This window comes from Dendrobium catenatum, unplaced genomic scaffold (assembly GCF_001605985.2).
Source record: "Dendrobium catenatum unplaced genomic scaffold, ASM160598v2 fragScaff_scaffold_1661, whole genome shotgun sequence".
NCBI classification, from domain to species: domain Eukaryota; kingdom Viridiplantae; phylum Streptophyta; class Magnoliopsida; order Asparagales; family Orchidaceae; genus Dendrobium; species Dendrobium catenatum.
In genome coordinates, this window is record NW_021320123.1 from 136,534 (window position 1) to 158,949 (window position 22,416).

The 22,416-nt window shown below is 37.3% G+C and overlaps 1 protein-coding gene across 1 annotated transcript; it reads left to right on the plus strand.

The window, feature by feature from the left end:
- The first annotated feature begins 13,582 nt into the window (after positions 1 to 13,582).
- LOC110094167 (non-specific lipid-transfer protein-like protein At2g13820) lies at positions 13,583 to 15,397 on the plus strand. Its single transcript, XM_028701264.1, has 3 exons — positions 13,583 to 13,928; positions 14,086 to 14,160; positions 15,360 to 15,397. Exons 1-3 carry the CDS (start codon positions 13,583 to 13,585, stop codon positions 15,395 to 15,397), a joined length of 459 nt encoding a protein of 152 aa, XP_028557097.1.
- Positions 15,398 to 22,416: the final 7,019 nt, after the last annotated feature.

The following is a 22,416-nucleotide window of genomic DNA, read 5'->3' on the forward strand; positions in this document are numbered from 1 at the left end:
CATGTGCCTTAGGCTCCCAGACTGCTTGGCCTCACGTCGCTGTCACCTCACCCAATCAGGTCAACGTTATGGGTTTTCGAAAGGATGTTGCTTGGGGAGTCAGAATGTAAAGGGTACAATCGAAGTATACTACGTGACAAAATGATCATAGACATTTACACTATACATAAATAGACCAATAAAAGAGCAGATATGATCATACATATGATTATCTAGGGAGAATAACTTGAATTAGCTTGGAAAGTTAGATGGAGCTTAATCAGAAATGGTTGGGTTCCATATTTGAGTAATTGAGCAGAAAATTGGTCTGAATTGAACTCGATTTGGCTCGATTCAAGTCAATTTCGATCTAATTCGATTTGGTCGAACTAATTTGACCAATTGAATCCAAATCGACACTAATTCAAGTCAAATCGAATTCGACGAGCTCAATTAACTCGCTTGAGCATGATGGGGAAAATGTAAGAAACGAGGTCAAAGCCGTTTTCAAAACCTATAGAAATCTATATGAAATTTGTTGGTAAAAAACTTTGCCTACGTATTTCACTTAAGGCTTCGTTTGGTTGTATGGTAAATTTTGTAAAATGTAATTTTAAAAATATTAGTTGAGGAAATAGAGGTTTCTATGGAGAAAAGCAAATATCAAAAAAATTCTCAAAATAGTTAAAAAAAATGACATTCTCTAAAAAGTATATCTATAGAAGCGTCATTTTTTTAATGAAAAATAATTGTGCCATTTCAAAACAAAAAAAGTTGAAATTATTATTTTTTTAATGAAATTGATACTGATAACAGCACGCGCTTAAAACTCTTTAATTTAAATTGATGCCAAAAAAATATATTTATTTTTAAATGAAAAATTCCAAAACTTATAAAATGCGTGCCGGCCGGGCAGAGACTCCTGGTTCGCCGGTTTCCACCCGTTGTCTTCCTCCGACGTTGGAAAGTTGATTGCTTGTTTATATCTATAAATGGTCGTATGTAGAAGCCCCCAACACATTAAGCCAACTCTCTCTCTCTCTCTCTTACTTACTTACTTACAGAAGAAGAAGAAGAAGAAGAAGAAGAAGAAGAAGGCTGATTAGACTTCTTCATGTCGGTTCTTAGATTGGGATGAAACAGTAGCAGGAAAGCTTAAAGCTTTACTGTTTTCTGTTTGGGAAAACTAATATTTTCTTCTCTTTCTCCGCTGAAAATCTAACTCTTCCATTATTATGGATTGGTGATGAGATATTGGAGCGGCTCAATCGCACAGTTTGGCCTTTGAAGAGAGCTATCGGCCTCTCTGTCAGATTGAGCCGAACCAATATCGCACGCCCCCTTTATACTATGTACATGTATAGGCTGATCTTCTCTTGTTATAAGACTTAAGCAGTTAAGCTATATTGCTGCAGAATATTATTGTTTTTATTATAATAATAATTATTATTAAAACTCGCATAGGGGCCTACACAAATTATAAGGTTCTTAAGATGAACCTTCAGCAAACTACCGGTCCACGGAGCTACAAAAACAATCCAAAATAAAAAACCTAGGAGCCAAGAGTTCCCTCTTATAAAAACTACATGACAGCCTAGTAACATATTAGGGCGGCTAGGAGCCAGCATAAAAAAAAAATAATAAACTAGATAAAAACAATCAGCACCATCTTTCAGCAGAATATTATTGTTCTATGAACGTTGAGAATTTATGATGAGTTTTTCTTTTTTGAATGAAAGGTGTTACATAATATTACCAACAATTCTCTTTGGCTTCATGTCATTATGTGCGGACTCCAAATGCCGTTTGGACTCCAAATGAATGGTGAGAATTTATGATAAGTTTTTCTTTTTTGAATGAAAGGTGTTACAAAATATTACCAACAATTCTCTTTGGCTTCATGTCATTATGTGCGGACTCCAAATGTCGTTTGAAGACCGAATGTCGTTTGAAGACCGATCAGAATGTGCCACATCACCCCTTCGCGCAGTCGATGGCGCATTCTGGTTGGTCTCCGGACGATATTTTGTGTTCGGACTCTGCACATAATAATTTCTCCATGCATGGGCTAATCATCCTTTGATGCTAATGACAGTTGTTAATTATCTAATCAGTGAATAATTCTATGAGGTGTCTGAATTTGTTTAAGAGAGATTTGAATAATTCTATGAGGTGTGTGAATTTGTCATAGAGAAAAATGTAAAAGTTTTATTTGTAATAATTTTTTTTATTATTTTATTTCTCTGATAATAATTATAATTTTTATTTGATTGTTATTTTTTGTTATTTTAATAGACTTTTGAGCTCGAAAAAAGCGGCTTTTTATATCAACTTTTAAAAAAGTTATTTTCCTCCACACAACTTTAAATTATCTCAATATAAAAATTATAGTTGTATATAAATGTATCTTAATATTTGTTTTTATTTAAATAATGCTTATCATCTTTCTCATTATTGATCAAGCTTTTTCAGATGAAATTAATAAAAACCCTAAATTAAAATATTTGGACATTTTATATCAAAACTATTAAAAATTTAAATTATGCATCTAAGGATATGTTTGGGATAACTTTATATCTACTTAATTTGCTATTCAAAAAACAATTATAATTTTATATTTGGTTACTATTTTTAAAAAATTTCTCTAATGAAAAATTTCTTTATGCAATCATAGAAGCAAAATTATTTTCTTCATAATAACTTCACACCCAACTTTATAAAACATTGCAGTCATCCTAAGCAAATCCTATGACAATACTTCCATATAGCCTTTTGAAAAAGGAACCAAGTTTCACCAACTAAAAACATCAAAGGAGATGGCCATCTTAGGAAAAAATTATTCTGTGCAATGATTGGATCGGACGGTTCGAAGACCAACCAAAACGCGTCATGTCATCAGCCGGTTCACAGTAGTATTGAGCATGTTCTAATTGATCTCCAGACACTGTCCAGATCCGCATAGAATATTTTTTCTCATCTTGGCGACCATGATTGCAACTTGATGATTTCTAGCAAGTTGTCATTCTCCCACCTGAAGACTTTTACAAGCCATTGGTTTCTTAAGCCTACAAGGTGATGTCATTAAAGCTGTCATAAATAAGCTCATGTCAGCACCTATCATCATCAAAGTTGTCACCCTTAGTCGTTGGAGGAAGGTTTAGACTTTGTTAATTTGTCATTTTCTTGTTAGCATATTACAAATATGATGACATGAATTTGAGTTTTATTTAGTAAGATTTTTTTTACTGTTTGGTAAAGTAAATTTATAATATAAAAGTTTTAAGTCTTTATTAAACAATTATTTTAAGAAGCATTAAAAACACTGTCCAAACGGTGAAATTATTTTGTGCGGATACGGATGCCGTCCAGAGGCAAATTAGAACACGTCATGACACCCGTTTGAAGTGTACCGGGCGATATGGCGCTAATTTCTAATTCGCCTCCGGACGATCCGGTATCCACATAGAATAATTTCTCGTCCAAATGAAGCCTGTGTATTCAACCTACTCTTTTTCATTCTAGTAAAGTTATGTCCTTGTGAGGTAAAGCAAGCTAACGAGAATGAACTAAACTAGCCAGTTCTACGTATCTGTGAGCATTATCAGTACCAGTTGCCATTTTCTCCATTGAAGATGGAGAACAGCCGACGAATATTATCAATGCTTGAAGCTAACGATCCTCCAAATGGTCGAATGAAGGCCAAATCCTTACCCACACAGACAAAGCAGCTTCTTCTAATGCTAAATAGTAAGTACTTCTCATATTTTTCTTTTGTGAATAATGCCTATTTTAATTACTCTATGTAAGTAGAATTATCAAATATTCAAATGAATCTTGCTTCATTTTTTTTCGCTTCTGTTACATATTATTATGAGGAAAAAAATATGTAAGATGTTGTGTGTTAGAAATTTTGAATTTATAGATTATATATTTTATGTCTTAGCATTGCAATAAAATTTAGCACGCAGAGATACAAATTGTAAAACTAGAAATTATTTACGTGAAAAATCCGAAAAGCGATAGAATCATGGGGCCTGTCCCAATTGAAAAATCTACTATATAGTAATTAGTAAATGATATAAGAATTATTCTTTTTTAACCTTTGAAAAATAGAGAGTTTAAATAACGTCTGATTTTCTATGAGCGTCGATAACTCGAAAATGCAAGAGAACTCTCTCTATTTTTCTCCCATCTAATCTGGATATTGAGCTCAATTTGTAAGCATTTTTTGATCGGCATTTTGATAATTTGAACCATAATTCAAAATACTTCATCATACAGCCTATATTGAATCCCTTGACCATGAAACGTTTATTCAGCATTTGAGTACCTTAATGATGTTAGAATTGAGTGATTTTGGACTCGTTGGATTTGTCTCCTCGAGCTGCCCAATTCGACTATAAGCTCTTGATTTTAGTCCATTTTGGCTCGAATACGATTGATTTGGTATCGGTAGGTTCGTTTTATTAAGTCGTTCAGTTTGACTTTAAGTTTGTTAAGATTGGAGTTCCGATAGTCCTAAATTTAATTTAAAATTTTTTAATTCAATTATACCTAAGATTTGTGCTTGATCACAATGATTTTGAGTGATATCATAAGGATAGAAGGCCATCGTCAAAATTATTGGGGGTGTTTGCAACTTCTATGAAAGCTGAAAGAGAACTATTATTGAGAAAATGGATTTTTTTCCTTAAGTTGTTTTGGATATCAAGGATATTTTTTTTTTTTTTGAAAAAAAATCGAATATCAAGTTCCTGATAGCTATTGCAGTCTAATAGAATTAATTATAAAAAAAATATTTTCACCGCAATAATTTTTAAAAGAATAGCAAAATAATTTTTGACTAACAAAATTATGATTACCGCTAAAAATAAATCATTAAGAAATTTCCTGAAAAGAGGCACCTTTAAGGATAAAAACTCTAAATAGAAGTTAAGTATATGATGATATAAACAATAAAATGTTCAAAGAATGAACTTAACATTTAATATTTTTTATGATAGAACATATAGAAGAGTATTTTATAGAGTCATTTTAATAATTAGAATGAAATGCATGTGGTGGTACAATCTTAATGAAATTCATATAACTAGTCTTCTTTTTAGTCTAACTAACTTCTTTCATATTCTCTTTTCTCCTTAGCCTCATTAAGCTCGAACTAGCTTGAGCTCGAGCTTGACTTGTGAGCTCGATAAACTCGCTTGCGAGCTCATAAAAGAGTCGAGCTCGAGCCGGCTCGACTCACATACACCCTTAATACTAATAGCTGAATCAGATTTTTAAGGAGAAGGAGAATATTGAAAGTTATGTTATCTCACCTGTAGATTAGACATTGTATTAATTATTATTTACTTCTTGGCCATGTACTCTTTATATATAGCCTCAAGTGTATGTACAGAGATATCAATAATATACATTTCTTTTTATTCCCGTTTTTGCTTGCTCTCGGTTTTCTCAGGCTTCCTCTTCATCCAGCCAGTCTTCATGGTATCATAGCGTCATTAATGGTGGACCAAGATTCGGCGGCATCCGCTCCATCTTCTTCCAACATCTCTAACTCTCTCTCAGACTTTGTCGTTCCCACACCACTAAAATTCTTGATCTCAAAACTCAAAAACCTTGTTCCCACCCAACTCACAAATGACACCTACGCGATCTAGCGGCTTTAACTTTTCCAACATTTCTCCGCAAACGTCTTCGTCGATCACCTCACCAGCGATTCGGCATGTCCGTCTGACATCAAATCTTCCGACTATGCCTTATGGCACCTCATCGATTGGAACTAGTCTTGGCACTTATTGCGACAATCTCTCCTTCCATTCTTCCCTACGTCATTTCCTCCTCCACCACCCACGACATTTGGGCATTTCTTGAACGGCGCTTGCAACCCACAACTCACTCCCGTGTGATTCAACTGAAGAGCAAACTCCACAACATTCAAATGCGAGATCGCTCTATGCAGCAGTATCTCGCTCAAATCAAAGTTCTCGTCGACAATATTGCCACCGACGGCACCACACTCGACACCGATGATATAATCGTATACATACTTAACGGACTTCCTTCTTCCTACAATCCATTCAAATTTGCCATCAGAACATCACTCCAACCAATTGATCTTGATGTTCTTTACCCACTACTTTGTAGTGAAGAGATTAATCTTCAACATGAACATAAAAAAGAATTAATCGTTCAAACCGATTCCATGGCTCTTTACACAAATCAGAACACTTCTTCTCGTGGATGTGGCAGCAATCGGTACTCAAGAAACAAACCTTTCTCCACAAGATATAATCCGGCCTCTCCGACCAACACGCCCTCTACTCAAAATCACTTGGACTGCCCAATCTGCCAAATATGTGATAAAACAGGACATTCTGCAATCAAATGCTGGCATAGGTGCAATCTTGGCTACGCTCCTCCCACCTTCGCGACCTCAAGCGCTTTACTCGCCCAACCAAACTCTAACCGCACCATTGATTGGGTACTTGATTCGGGAGCTTCAACTCACCTAACACACGATCTTGCGAACCTCCAACATCCCTTCCTATCACGGTTCAAACTATGTTTCTATTGCAAACAGAAATTCCATTCCGATCTAGAACACGGGACAAGGTCTACTAGCTTCCACTTCCCGATTCGGCTCGTAAGATTTACCTTCGAGAAATTCTTCATGTTCCGTATGTATCACACAATCTGCTTTCTATTTCAAAGTTAACAATTGATAATCATGTATCTATTTCTTTCGACGTTAACATATTTATTATAAAGGACTTGTAGGATCATCGACCCCTTCTGTGTGGTCATCTTTGTGACTGGCTATATCAAATCATCATTTCTCCTGCTATTAACATTGCTCTCCGGGCCACCACATCAAATACTTTTATGTGGCATGCGAGACTTGGTCATCCCCACCACCGCATTCTGTCAAATTTAGTTTCTCATATTCCAGATTTATGTACCCCTTTATCCTTTTCTTGCACATCGTGTAACGTGGCTAAAAGTCATAAACTTCCATTTAATAAAACTTAACTATTTCATCTAAACTGTTTTCACTTCTTCATTCTGATGTTTGGGGCATTCTCTTAGCCTCTCTCTAAACGGTTATAAATACTATGTCGTATTTGTGGACGATTTCACTCGCTACTCATCGCTATATCTCATGCACACCAAAGGCAAAACATTTGCTAAGTTTAAATATCTTATCTCAGAAACTTCCATATCGTTCAGACGGTGGTGGCGAATTCACCAGAACGCGTTCACTAAATTTCTTCGAGCAAACAATATTAATCATCAAATCAGCTATCCTCACACCCCCGAACAAAAACTGTCTTGCAGAGCGCAAACACCAACATCTCCTCGATCTGACCAGAACTCTCCTTCACGCCTCTCACCTACCTTCCTCCTTCTGGGTTGAAGCTGTTTCAACCACAAATTACTTAATTAATCGATTGCCCAATAAATCCCTTTCCTTCCTAACACCCCATCAAAAACTTTACATCCAACCTCCAGCTTCTTACCATCATCTTTTCGCACATTCAGCTGTCTATGTTTCCCATGGCTCCAACCTTACTCCCTCAATAAACTTACTCCGCTCTCTCAAGAATGTATGTTCCTTGGCTACTCATCAACACATAAGGGATATAGATGCCTTGACTTACAAAATCACAAAATTTACATCTCTCATCACGTCATTTTTAAATAACACATTTTTCCCTACAATCAATCCCCTCCATCTATCTCCATGACATCCGCATCCAACAACCACATTTCTCCTTTACTTTTCACTCTGACGTCTGCCATTGCTTCCCCAGCTCAACCCAGCAATGTATATCTTAAATTTCTCACCCGTCGCCATCTCACTCCAACCCGCCACTTGTCTCCACAATAAATTCCAACATCACAGCTGACCCTTCACCGAACCATTCCCTTGCTACTTCACTCCATCCCATGCAAACTAGGCTGAAATTGGGGATCACTCGACCCAAACCACTCTTTGACCTCTCGGTTACCACTGCCAATTCCTCAACACCCATTACCTACTCTCAAGTGAATCAATTCCAACACTGGCGGACATCTATGTCCGACGAATTCCTCGCTCTCCAACAGCAAGGGACTTGATCCCTTGTCTCTCCACCACCTAACACATCAATCTTGGGTTGCAAATGGACTTTTAAAACTAAACTTCATCCGAACGGTCAAATTGATCGATACAAAGCTCGCCTTGTCATTCAGGGTTTTAATCGTTAGTTCAGTATCAACTATACAGAAACCTTCAGTCCTGTAGCCAAGATGCCCACGATACACATTCTCCTGACACTAGCTCTCCATCACCATTGGCCGGTCCTTCAACTAGATGTAACCAACGTCTTTCTTCACAGCGACCTCCAAGAAGATGTCTACATGAAGCAGCCATAAGGATTTGTTGATACCCATCATCCCAACTTCGTCTGCAAACTACATAAATCTCTATATGGGCTCAAACAGTAGCCTCGATAGTGGTTAAAAAGTTCACTACGTTTCTTCAAAACTTTGGTTTCAGTTTTAGTCGTGCTGACCCCTCCCTTATGTTATTTCATCATGGAAAAACTAATATTTATGTCCTAATCTATGTAGATGATCTTTTAGTTACAGGAAACGACAATGCCGCTGTTCAGCATCTTCTGTCCCAGTTCAACGCTCACTTCAAACTCAAACACCCGGCCAACATATCCTTATTTTTTGGCATTCAAGTTCTCACTACATTCCAAGGTTGGTTTCTTAATCAAACACATTATGCTAAAACTCTCTTGGACACTGCAGGTTTCTCCGATTGCAAGCCATCTCTGACACCTATTACGATCAAATCAAATGATCACCGATCTCCTGATCAATTTTACTCTGACCCTCAGATTTACCACAAATTGGCTGGATCACTTCAGTACTTAACTATCACCAGGTCGGACATCGCCTTTGCTACCAGCGTCATCTGCCAACATATGCACGCCATGACAGTTCAACATTTTCAAGCACTCAAGCGGCTCTTACGATATATTAAAGGCACATTGCACTTCGGTCTTCCAATCACGATCGAAGATCTCCAATTTCGCACCTACTCAGATGCCGATTGGTCTGCCGACTCCAAAGACTGAAAATCCATTTCAGGTATTTGCTCCTTTATGGGCTCCACCCTCATTACCTGGTTCGTAAAGAAACAGGTAACCGTTGCCAAATCATAAACCGAAGCAGAATACTGATCCCTATCCGTCGCTACCTCGGACGTTCTCTGGCTCATTGTCTCCTCGTTGAATTTCAAATTCAGCAATCCTCTCTGACAATAATCCACTTGCGATAATACGTCTGCCATCGCGCTCGCCAATAACCCCGTTTTTCACGCAAGAACTAAGCACATAAAAATTGACTATCATTTTATCAACGAGCACATCAAGAACGGCGAAATTCTCATCTCTCATCTCAGCTCTACATATCAGATTGCCGATATCCTCACGAAACCTCTACCACCAACACGTTTCAACCAGCTTCGCTACAAATTAACCATCCAACTGGGGGCTGTTATCTCACATGTACATTAGACATTGTATTAATTATTTTTTACTTCTTGCCCATGTACTCTTTATATATAGCCTCAAGTGTATGTACACAGATATCAATAATATACATTTATTTCTATTCCCGATTTTGCTTGCTCTCGGTTTTCTCTGGCTTCCTCTTCATCCAGCCGGTCTTCAAATTAATCCCAAACAAAAAGAGTAAAGCTTTAAGCCTTTAAGCTTTCAGACACAAAAGTGTAAAGAAAATCATCATTCTTCTTCATTGAGAGAGAGAGAGAGAGAGAGAGAGAGAATATTTTCTTTCCTGTGTAGACGGAAGAAGACGTGTGGAGACCGCTAATGGCCGGCTGGTCCAAGACTGCTCTAATCTCCACTTTGCCCGGCACGCATTGCAGTTCAGGCTTCTTGGAATCTTTCATGGTCTACTCCTTATATGAAAATAAAGGCCATGCATGCATATTAAGGCTTATTATTTAGGAATAACTTAAATATTATTAATTAATGCATTTTAAACTTATATATTATTAAAAAATTTATATACATTTTTAACTTAAAAAATTATTAATTAATAATATTTCTTTTAATTTAGGCATTAATCTTAGACTTTTATGATGGTCAATTTTGTAAAAAAATTGTTACAAAAATTTCATAAAAATACTACACGTGTTTGAGCTTCTCGAATAGATGAGCTTCTCGAATAGATGAACCGAGTGAACTTAAAATCGACTAATTTCAACATCATTAAGGTAATTAAATGCTAGAAAGGTATCTATGATAAGGGAATTAACATGGGTCGTATGATATGAATATATTCATGATTTTAGTTATATTTATAGAGCATGTCACTCTAAAAAATTATAAACAGACCTCCACTCTTTTTATGAAATTGACTACTATTGTTAGATTCAAGAAGGTTCAAAGACTTAAAGAATTTCAAAGCTCCACCAAATCATGGCCATCTAACCATCTTTTGATTGTTGCCTTTGGGCCACCACTCGATTAAAAGCATTGGACCATTGCTCGTCTGTTGCCATTAGGCTATTACCCTATTGTTATCGCCGAACCATCATTACACAATCATGATCCTCTGACCATTATCTCGCGATTGTCATTCTTCAGACTCCTTTTTGCAATTATGGTCCTCCGACCACCTTCAATCCTACCACAATCCTTTAACTAACATAGCTTGAATACGACCTCCTGACCATCATGCCTTGATCGCCATACTCTAACCACCATCATCAATGCCAAACTATGATCCTCGAACTATCATCGCCCAGTTATGATCCTCAAACTATTATCACCCATTACTGTTTGTAACTACCTTATCATGACTATAGTATTCCGACCACCACTGGTCAACTATATGGTCCTTCCAACACCATCACCCATCTACAATACTTTGATTACCTTCTCCTGACTATGACTCTCTAACCATCGTCGCTCGATTATAATCTCTTAACCATCATTTCTCAATTATACTTTCATCTAACTATAATACTAGTGAAATCATTTCAACTCTGCTAAATCAATTTTCCCTTTTTCAAAATTTTCACATAAAGATTGTGTTGTTTCTTGTAAACCCTTTATTTATTAAAGTTGGGATTTTAAACATTTTTTATCTACAATTAACAATCTCACTAATTTATATTAATAGTTTTCAGATTGCGTGTGGGGCACAGTATGGTTTGCCGGTTTCTAGACGTTGCCTTCCTCCGACGTTGGAGAGATGATTAATTGCCTATTTATATCTGTAAATGATCGTATATAGAATCCCTCCAACACATTAAACCATCTCTCTCTCTCTCTCTCTCTCTCTCTCTCTCTCTCTCTCACTTACAGAAGAAGGAGAAGGAGAAGAAGGAGAAGAAGAAGAAGGAGGATAATGAGTCTTCTTCATGTCGGTTCTGAGATTGGGATGAAACAGTAGCAGGAAAGCTTAGAGCTTTACTGTTTTCTGTTTGGGAAAACTAATATTTTCTTCTCTTTCTCCGCTTAATCTTTTATTCTGCCATTATTATATATTGGCGATGAGATGTTGGGGCGGCTCAATCGCACAGTTTGGCCGCTGAAGGAGCCATCCGCCTCTCTGTCAGATTGAGTCGAACCAATATCCCACGCTCCTTATATATTATATATATAGGCTTACTGCTACAGAATACTATTGATTCAGAGTTAAATTTTAAAATAGGCTTCTTATTATTTGTATATGGACATTTTAATCTTAGAGTACAATGTTGTTCGAATTTATTCATTTGATAATATAAATTGATTTAAAATAGTCCCCCATGTTAAAGAGATTATTCTGTGCGGATACTAGATCGTCCGGAGGCAAATCAGAGCGTGCCACGTCTCACCCGGTACACAGCGATACATAGCAAAAGGGTGACTTGACGCGCTCTGATTCGCTTTCAGATGACATCCGGTGTCCGCACATAATAATTTTTACTCATGTTGGGACTATTTTGAATCAATTTTGTATAGTCGATGAACTAAATTAGGAAATCTTAACACTATAAGGCTAAATTGAACATACAAAAATTATTTGGAAACTATTTTAAATTTGTTTGTATTGCGTCATGAATGGTGAGATTTTGTGATAATAAAATTTTGTGTGATCTTTTTTTAAGTAAAATGATGCACATAAGATATCCATCTAATAATATGAAAATATTATTTTTTAAGGCTGACTTTTTAAAGTATTTATTAAATTAATTATTTAACGAATATTGTTTAATTTTCTAAAAAAAGTATTATACACATATGGTCTTGTGAGATACCTCATTTTGATAATTTTACATGTTATTTTGTTATGATAGTAATTGTAAGAAAATGATACCAACAATTCTCTTTTGGCTTCATGCATGGTCATATATCCTTACATGTTATTTTGTTAATTATTTATATATGAGACTTTTTTTTTTTTGAGAAAATTAGGTTTAGGTTAGTTTGTGATGCGATTGAATCGATAACGGATATGATTCAAATTATTGAGCAGAGAACTTGACATACGGATAACAAAGTAGAAAGGGAACGAATGACTCCTTCAAATGGCTTGAAGAAGCCTTTACGTATATCATATTCGAGATATTTGAAAGGTTTCTTAAGTGATAAGCTGACGTGGAATTTATATATTTTTCAATGAATCGAAATAAAATATATCGTATGCATGTTGTATCTCCTTCCTTACATAATCAATGACAGCACATACCTTGCAGGTAGTCATGTAACACCCCACAATACTCCTTATCAGTATTTTAAAGTGCCACTCAAATAAACGTAACATTTTTTTTGCTTAACATATGAAAATTTTCATTATTTGAATATTTATATAAAATATTCAACATCATTATATTTACTACATAAACGGAAGCATCTAATAACTCCAATTACATCAATTAATTATTTACGAAGCCAATAATACAACCCCAAAATATTACACCGCTAAACTGTTTACAAACGATAAATTTGCTATGTATATACTTCGATCACTAAATTGATGGAGCTATCATTAGCATTCGACAATATACAGGAAGTTTTCTCCTCTATATCTACTCGGAAGTTGTCGAAGGCCAGTATTAATGATATTCGTAGGTCGGTCGTAAGAGAATGAGATTGACATTTTTAACAAATTTTTATGCAAAGTATGTTTGTCACATATAACCTTAGGAGTGTATTTTATTACATTTTCAATCAAGATTGTGGAGTATATGAAATATAATTTAATTACTAGAATAAAAATTAAGAAAGTTATATATGATCACATGCAATTTTAGATGGCAATTTAGTAATTATCACCATAATTTCCTTTTGGCGCCAAAATTCGTGAAGCTAACAACCACCCCCGACTACCCGACTACAGTCAGTGCCCGCCTTAACGTCGGAGTTAGTTATTCTATTTTTATATGACGAATATACCCTTCTGAAAGTTAACTATGAGTTCCTGTAGGAGGGGTTTTTGGTAAAATAGGGTGTAAGCCATTGAGCTCAGGTGCTCAACAAAAGTCCCGACCTTCACGTCCGTAACCGTCTCATTTCGGAAGCATCAGGCCATGGGTTCAAATCTCTTCCTCCCATTTCTCCTTCTCATTTCCCTTGCTTCCCCTTCATGGCCTCCGGCGATCGCCGACAACGAAGAGGCGGCAGATTTGCCGTGCGTGAAGGAGCTGCTGGCTTGCCAGCCACACCTGCGCATGTCGAAGCCTCCGGCGATGTGCTGCTTGCCGCTGCTGAGCGCCATACAGAGAGGCGCGGCGTGTCTCTGCGCCGTATTCTACGGAGAACCCATTTTGAATGCGCTCAATTTAACGCAGGAGGAAGCATTGATTCTTCCGCGGAGCTGCGGCGGCGATGTGCCGGATATCGGCAAGTGCAGAGGTTCCGGCGGCGGCAGCGGCGGTAATTTGGTTTAGGGTTTTTTAATCTTTTGCAATTCTTTAGTTCTTTTTAATAACGCAGCGTAATTGGAATCCAATAGCTGAGGAAATTCCGAAATTGTGATTCATCTTCATTAAAATTTCAAATTTTGAAATAATTTATAATTTTCTCTATGTAGATTGGCCCACACGTTCTCCTTCACCACCTCCAACGCCTCGACCAACGAAAGCTTCGGCTCCTGCAAAGGGAAAGGGTATGTTACTTATTCTTTTTTGTGAAATTTATAATGAAATATTTTTGTAATCATTTTTAAATCTATATAGAGAAAAATTAAGAATATTTTGTGATGCTAAAGAAAGAATAAATTGTTTTTTAACTAATTTAGGAAGTAAATTTAAGCAAATGATATTTAATTTGTGATCATATTATATACTTATGCTATATGCACCTTAACTCTGTTAAGTAATTTTTTCCGTTAAAAAAGTAAACACTAGGCTTCGTTTGAACAGCTTTAAGCTTTGTTTGGGATAGCTTTGTACTGCTTTCTAAAACGATTTTCTAGTATAAATATTTCTAATTTAAGAAATTTTTGTAGTAGAAAGCTGTTTTAGAAAACAACAAAAATATTGTCTCAAACGAAGCCTTAATTTCTTACTATTTTGCTTTTTCAGAGCGCATTATAGTTTTTGTTTGACCGTTGCTTCTTCACTACTTTCAATAATTTTTTTGCTATGAAAATACTTTACAAAATAATTGTCAAAAAAATTACTTTTTTCACAACAACTTTACAATCATCCTTTTGTACTAGAAAGTTGTTTTAGAAAACAACAAAAAGGTTGTTCCAAACGAAGCTTATTTTATTTTTTCAGAGAGCGTTATAGTTTTTGTTTGGCCACTGCTTATTCACTACTTTCAATAAATTTTTAGGCTATGAAACTACTTTTCACAGTAATTGTCAAAAAAGTTGTTTTTTTCGAAACAACTTTACAAAAAATTATAACGATCCCAAAGAGATCCTTAAATCACCATATTGAAAAAGCACAACTATATATGCATATTTAGGCTTCGTTTGGGACGGCTTTTTTATTACTTCTGAAAATGGAGTTTTAGTACAAAAATTAAAAAAACAAAATTTGTGCTGCAAATCGTTACTCAACTTTGTTATGTGAATAAACATTAATTGCAAGATTCATATCTTGAGATAAGTATATTTGCTTACATTTTCATGACTATAATGAGATTTTTATATTCATTCTACCCAATCTATTTATAGTAGTTTAATATTCATATTCTTTTTTTATATATTTAACATCTAAATTTTACTATTTACTGAAATAATGTTCTAGAATTTTGATTTTGTGATGTTATTAATTGATAAGGAAAGACCAACAATTGAAAGAAATTCAAACAAAATGATAATGATACTAAATGTTTCCTTCTTTTTCATGTCAGGTTCATCTCCAAGCAGTGCCACATTGGAAATAGCGTAGTGACAGCAGTCCTCCCATTTTGGCTGGAGGGAATAGCTTCCATTGCCATATTGGCTTTGATTTAGTGTATTTTTCCTTCAACCATTTTCTTCAGTTCAAATTTGAAGAAACATGTTGAAGGCGTTCCTTTTTTTAGCTAATGTATTCACTGAATCCTAGTTTTTAAGAATATCGTATTGTTTTAGAGAAAAAGAACTCGTTCTTTCTATTTGTTTAGTAATTTGATTTGATCATGAATATTAAGTTAGTCAATCAATTCTCAGGTTCAGATCTGAACTACGAACAATACTATATAATCTGAATGATTAAATCATCTAAAGTTGTAGATCTGATGCCCAGTAGACACGCATAGTTAGGGGGTCAATATTTGACACAACACGAAAAACCCGACTCGAATCCAACCTGAAAATTTCGGTTAGACCTGACGCGATTTCAAAACGGTCGGGTTCGGATTCTCGGATTCGACTGTTTGACCCCTATACCTCACACCCCGCGAGAAAGAACCTCAAACTGATAAATAAAGCGTTATACTTTGGCGTCATATATCACTGAAAGGCCAAATGACCTCCAACTACCGAATGGATAGTATCGTTGTGATCAGGACACTGAACTCTGCTGGGTCGAGGCCCCTCGCAATTGAATCAGATGAGATCGATCAAAAGGGATGGCCGACACTCGAGATTAAAGCGCGAGGTTGATCAAATAATGTCGGATCGACAAACGGACTTCACCATTGCGTCCGGAATAATGTCAACCTCTAAAAACTGCAATTTTGTTATTCAATTTGAACCCCATATTGTGGCACATATCTCGAGCAATCCCAATATAATGCAATGACGCGCATATTGCGGAAATTCACCTCTACGGAGACGACATGACGTCCGATTACCAAACGGATGGCACCATCGCGTCCGGAACGTCGTCGCCATTAAGAGTCTACATCTTATTTTATTAAATTGAATCATTTGAGGTGGTGTCGTAAATATCAAAGGGCAGTTCAAATTTGAGGCGAAGGTGCGCGCTATGAAGAAAAATTAGCCTCATCGGTGGCGAAATGACGTCCGATCGCAGAACGGATGACGTCGTTGCGTCCGGAACGTTGTCAACATTAAAAGTCTACATCTTATTTGATTAAATTGGATCATTTGGGGTGGTGTCGTAAGTTTCAAAGAACGACTCAGATATGTTACAAAGGCACGCATTACGAGAGAACTAAGCCTCGTCGTCGCCTAAATGATATATGATTGATGAACGGACAGCGTCATTGTGTCCGGAACATCCCCGACATTCAGAATATACATTTTATTTAATTAATTTGGATCATCTGAAGTGTTAAAAAATTTCAAGGCAGCTAAAACATGATGCGAAGGCCTGCGTTACGACGGAAACAAGGCCTCGAAGATGCTCGACGATGTCCGATCAAACAAACAGACAGCGCCATTACGTCCGGAACGTCGTCAACATTCAGAAAATATATTTTATTTAATGAATTTGGATCATCCGAGATGGTGGCGAATTTCTATGCAATTCAAATATGATATAAAGGCCTGCGTTACGACGGAAACAAGGCCTAAAAATACCGAATGACGTCTAATCGACAACGGACAACGCCATTGCGTCGGAACATTCATCGACATTCATATTCTAGATTTTATTTATTCAAATTGGATCGTTTGATGATGCGTTCGTAAATTTCAAAGACGATTCAAATATGTTGCAAATACACGCATTTCGAGGAAATTAAGCCTCGTTGCGCCCAAACGACCTCTGATCACAAAACGGACTACACCATGCGACCGGGACATCAGCAATACCCTTGTTGACCTCTATACCTCAAACTACGCCGATAAAGGACCCTAATTGGTGAATTAAAACATTACGCGCCTTAGCGCCACATGTCACTTAAAGGTCAAATGATTCCAATTGACAAACAGATAATGGCGTTGCGATCAGGACACTGAACTCTGCTTGGGTCGAGGCCCTCACAATTGAATCGGACGAGATCGATCAAAAGGGACGACCGACACCCGAAATTAAAGCGCGCAGATGATCAAATGATCCCGGATCGATTAACAACTTCATCGTTGCGTCCGGAAGTGTGCCAACCTATGAAAACTGTATTTTATTTGTTTAATTTGGATCATCTAATGAGTGACATGAATTTCGAGACAATACGCATTTCAAGGAAATCAGGCCTCGAAGACGCGCGGATGAAGTCGATTGATAAACAGACAGCTCCATTGCGTCCGGAATGTCCTCGACATTCAAAATATATATCTTTTGTGAATAATTGGGATCAATCGTAATGGTGATATGGATCCCAAGGTAATAACACGCATATCGAGGAATTTGGCCCTCAATGTCGCGCCAAAAACATTTCAAATCGAACAAACGGACAGGTTATTGCGTCCGGAACATCGTCTACATTCAGAATATTATTTTATTAATGAATTTGGATCATCCGAGATGGTGGGGAATTTCTATGCAATTCAAATATTGATATTAAAGGCCTGCGTTACGACGAAACAAGCCTGCGTTACGACGCCGAGCCTTTCCGTCCTTACCTCTTCCTTCAGAATTACAAGCGGCACGTTGTGATTACATGATCTGCTCACGTGTAGCTTCCGTCATGAGGCTTCAACCTGCTCCGTCATCAAATCTGGCGAATCCTTCATCGGCTCAAAACTCCACGACGACATAGAGCACTTCAGTAGATCTCAACTTCATGGACATCCCACTCCACATCACGATCTACAAAGGACTCCTTGCTACCTTCTTCCCCTCCTCCTGTTTCCCAAAGGATCACACACCCACTGCCTCAACCGAAGTCATCTCCCATTTTTCACTTACAACGTTGTAGTCCTTGAGGTTGATGTTACTGCTGGAATTGGGCCGTACCTCTCCACTACAATGCTTTGATGCTGCATTGGCTCGTGGAAAACTCTGGAGCAAGTAGAGAAGATACTTGCTGAGATTGAAGGATCTCAATTGATAAACCAAATGAGTTTACTTGTCTTTGGTGCAGCTTGTGCCAATGCGAAAGAGCTTGAGGAACAGAGGCTCGTGCAACACCGTGTCTTGAATTGAGGAGAGAAATGCAGTTCGCCAGTGCTGCAGTTGAATCATGGTAAGATATGCGGCTTCTAAAGGAGAAATTCTGAGATAGCATGCAGCACGTCAATATCGGCAAATGGTTGAGGAGAATCTGCTTATGATAGGAAGAAAGGAAATCTCAAAGAATTATAATGAGGTAGGTGATGGAAAAGCAAATTCCCTTTCTTTTATCAATGAGAGCAGTTCATTCTCCTGTACGTTTGGAAAGGACTGTTGGGCAAGATGAATCTGCATTTAGTGGAAGATCTTGCAGACTTAATAGGAATAAAATGAGAGCTTATGATGTAGGAAGGAATTCACCGCAGAAACATGAAATATAGGAAAGATGAAGCATTCAGCAAGATTTTAGATTTGATTACTTCAAATTAATGCATTATTGGATTGATTTATCCATGCAGCATTGACATGGAAAAGAAACCTATGTTTCTGTCAAATAAATGAGATATTTTATTTGCAGGTGTTCTAATTTACATGATTTTTATCTTCAGAAAAGGTACTCATTGCTTGATCGACAAGAATTCCATTAAGAAAATATGAGAAAATGGCAAAGCAAACAAAAGAAAAAGAGGAAGAGCCCAAACAGTTGAATGTTCTTTTCCATCCATATCTCATAGTTATTTATTATTTCTTCAGCTAATTTCATTGAGTTTATAAATGTGCATTAGTATGTATATCTGTGTATGTATGAGTCCTTATGTAAAAAAAAAAAGAAAAAAGAAGAAGAAAAAGAAGAGAAAAAGAAAAAAAAAAGCTCTCTTATTTTCGAACCCTTGTTCTCTTTCCTACCTTGGCATGCGTGTCGAGTCGGTGGTCTGCCTATACACGCTTTTCTCTAGCGTGGTGGGAGGGGAACCGGGCGCGACACCTACGACAAGGTAGGAGAGAGCCTCTCGGTTTCAAAATCATATTCTCGCGTTCGGGCGCACCGGAAAACGCCTATACACGCTTTTCTCTAGCGTGGTGGGATGGGAACCCGTGCGACACCTACAGACGAGATCGGGATATTCATAAGTACTCGCTCGCGGGGAAACAACTTTTTTTATATAGTACCCGCTCCGCGGAAACAACTGTTCTCTTTTGCAACAGGTACCGAAGACCCATACACGCCTTTCTCTGGCGTGGTGGGGGGGGCGACGATTACAACGGCCGCGGTGTCCTCATACGAGGGCCACCTATCGTACACGCTTTTCTCTAGCGTGGCGGGAGGCCCAGTTTTTCCGTAGTTTTTCCCCTAAACGGGGAGACGCCGGGAGGCTGCCGAAATTTTGACTGAAAGATTCAAGGACTGGACAAAAAAAAAGGGGACATGGACTAGAACTTGAACTTGTGAACCTTTAACAAGATTGAGATTAATTGAATAAAAATTCAAATTGAAATTAAATTAAATTTGAGCCTAAATAAATGTTGAGCAACAAGGATTTAAACACAAATGAACTAATTATTAGACAGAGCTCAAATTGGCCTCCATGCTTGAACTTTATAAGCTTTGAACTCAAAGAAATGAGTTTGGATGAACTCAATTTGGACTTGAGCTTCATTCAAGAAAATGCTATACAATGATGTTGAAATTGGAATAGCAATAATCTATAACTTTAATTTCAATTTGGATTAAAGCTTAATGATAAAAAAATCAATTAAAATCTTGAATTATGATCGATAAAATCAAAGATTCAAGCATGAATTAATCATATGCTTTAACATGATATTTTTGGACAATAAAAAATTTGCAATTATCATGGAGATGTTGGTGGCACATAAAAAAAAAAAAAAAATATGGATTGGTTACAAAGCAATCATGTTAGAACTTGGGAGCATTATAATTGCTTGGCAAAATAAAGCATAATTCACTCCTAAATATGCAATTGATTGAACCAAAATAAGGCATGCCATGAATAGAAGCAATGTATCTATATTGTGCTCTTAAGCGATTGAAAGTGAATTGAAGATGATTGGCGCCAAGCAATCAACACAAGGTGCTTAGTAAAATTATCATCCAAAAAAAAAGAAGTCCCTTTCAAACTACAAGTTATGTTCAAGGATAATGAAGATTGTGTGACATGTAGCATCATTCACTCACAAATGATAGTGAATGGTCATGCAAATTGTTTGGTTTGAATAACCCATAAAGAGTATGAATGATTGTGACAATTCATACACAAGCATATGCTAAGGATTTGCGGGCTTTAATGTAATTTGCTTGAAGTAGTTTCATTCAAATGAACTTCATACAAGCCGTACAACTCAAATGAAGGTGGTGAATGTCACAACAACTCTACAATCAACCATATTCAACCTTACAAAGCAATATAATAGAAGAAGATTTGTACAAGTCATGGAGTAGAATGTGAAGTTCATATGATCAACAAACAATTCAACTCCAAAAGATCTGCAATACATACAATCTTTCTACGGAATACGGATGTATGTATAGCATGTCATTTATGGGTAGATGTGAAAAGACGTCAGTAAATGCAGTATCCTGAAGTCAATTCCAGTATATAAAGGAAGACATCTACCTACCTACATGCACCAGTGACGAATGTACTGAAAAGACCAAGACCACAACAAAATGTATGGAGAATACGACAAGTGCAAGCTCCTACGACCCAAAGCAGGAGATTAGTTAGTGCACTATGATCCGCCCACATAAAGCCAATAATTAGTGCACGACAGTCTACCTGTACAAGCAGCGAACAACTCTATTCAAAATGCACGCCACGCCACCGGATCTGTAACCTCCGTACAAGCAGACAGAGGGCGTCTATTCCAAAAAAACCCCCTGCACGTGCACTATAAATTGTATCACATAGGTACACTAAAGGGGGAAATATATTCTCAAACCCGCATGGGCCCCGGCGAGCGTTGTTATTGGTACACACGTGACGTCTAGGGATCTGCGCGGTTGACAAGTGAATTCAGGCTCAAACCCGATCCTCCTATACGGATTAATAGGAGTCGACAAGGTTCGAACCAACAAATAAATATGTTGCCGTGGCGACCGAATATTTATTTTAATACATTCATATTAGACCTATCAAGGTCTACAACAATATGAATTCACTAATAAAGGCTCAAGCCTATAAAAACCCGATCCTCTATCAACAGCCCGACAGAATTGACACGGTTTAATCCAAAAAAGAAATGACCCCCAAACACCCCCGATGATGGCCGTGTTGAATGCATATCTCAACCGGAGGGGTTCCCCAAATATTTTCAAATATCTCCAAAATATCCAAAGTCCATTTTCAAATACTATAAAAATCCAAAGCTCCACCCAAAATCCCAGAAAATTCCAAAAATTCAAAATTCCAAAATATTGAAAATATGAAATATAATATCAAACACTTAAAGCAAAACTTCATCCACCCTCCGCAACAGTTTGTCGGGGTGGACAAATTTAAATATAACTTCAGCTCACAAAGAGCCGAATGCCTAGTCGAAAATATCACTAGGATTCATCCTCAAACAATCTCCTGCTAATAAGGACGTGGTACGTGTCCTATGACCGGCGGTTTGCCGCCAAATGGCACCGCAGGATAAACGGTTATGACCCGGGGCCCTCTGAACCGAGTGGTTTTGCCGTCAAAATGGCACCACGAAATACCGGTTATGCCATAGCCAATACGCTCTTTATTGCATCAAATCCTTGAGATATGAATCAATAGGATATTGATCGATAGGGCATAAAGCCCTCTGTAAGCTAAGTGGATTCAAATTTGTCCCCTTAGACAAACACTCACCCCAGGTCTTACAAGGTCCCCTTGGACGAAGCAACCCATGGCTGCCCGACAAAGGATCCTTCTGTCAGTTGGGTCGACTACCTACTGTACTAAGTAGACCAGGGACCACGATGACCGGGGACGACGGAACCATGGATCTTGATCGGGTCCATCATCCATTCCCCC

Bases quoted from the DNA above. Each gene is read 5' to 3' on its own strand.
- LOC110094167 (XM_028701264.1), top strand. From the start codon at position 13,583: ATGGGTTCAAATCTCTTCCTCCCATTTCTCCTTCTCATTTCCCTTGCT. The intron at 13,929-14,085 runs GTAATTTGGTTT...TTCTCTATGTAG, and splicing joins TTCCGGCGGCGGCAGCGGCG to ATTGGCCCACACGTTCTCCT. The intron at 14,161-15,359 runs GTATGTTACTTA...TTTTCATGTCAG, and splicing joins GGCTCCTGCAAAGGGAAAGG to GTTCATCTCCAAGCAGTGCC.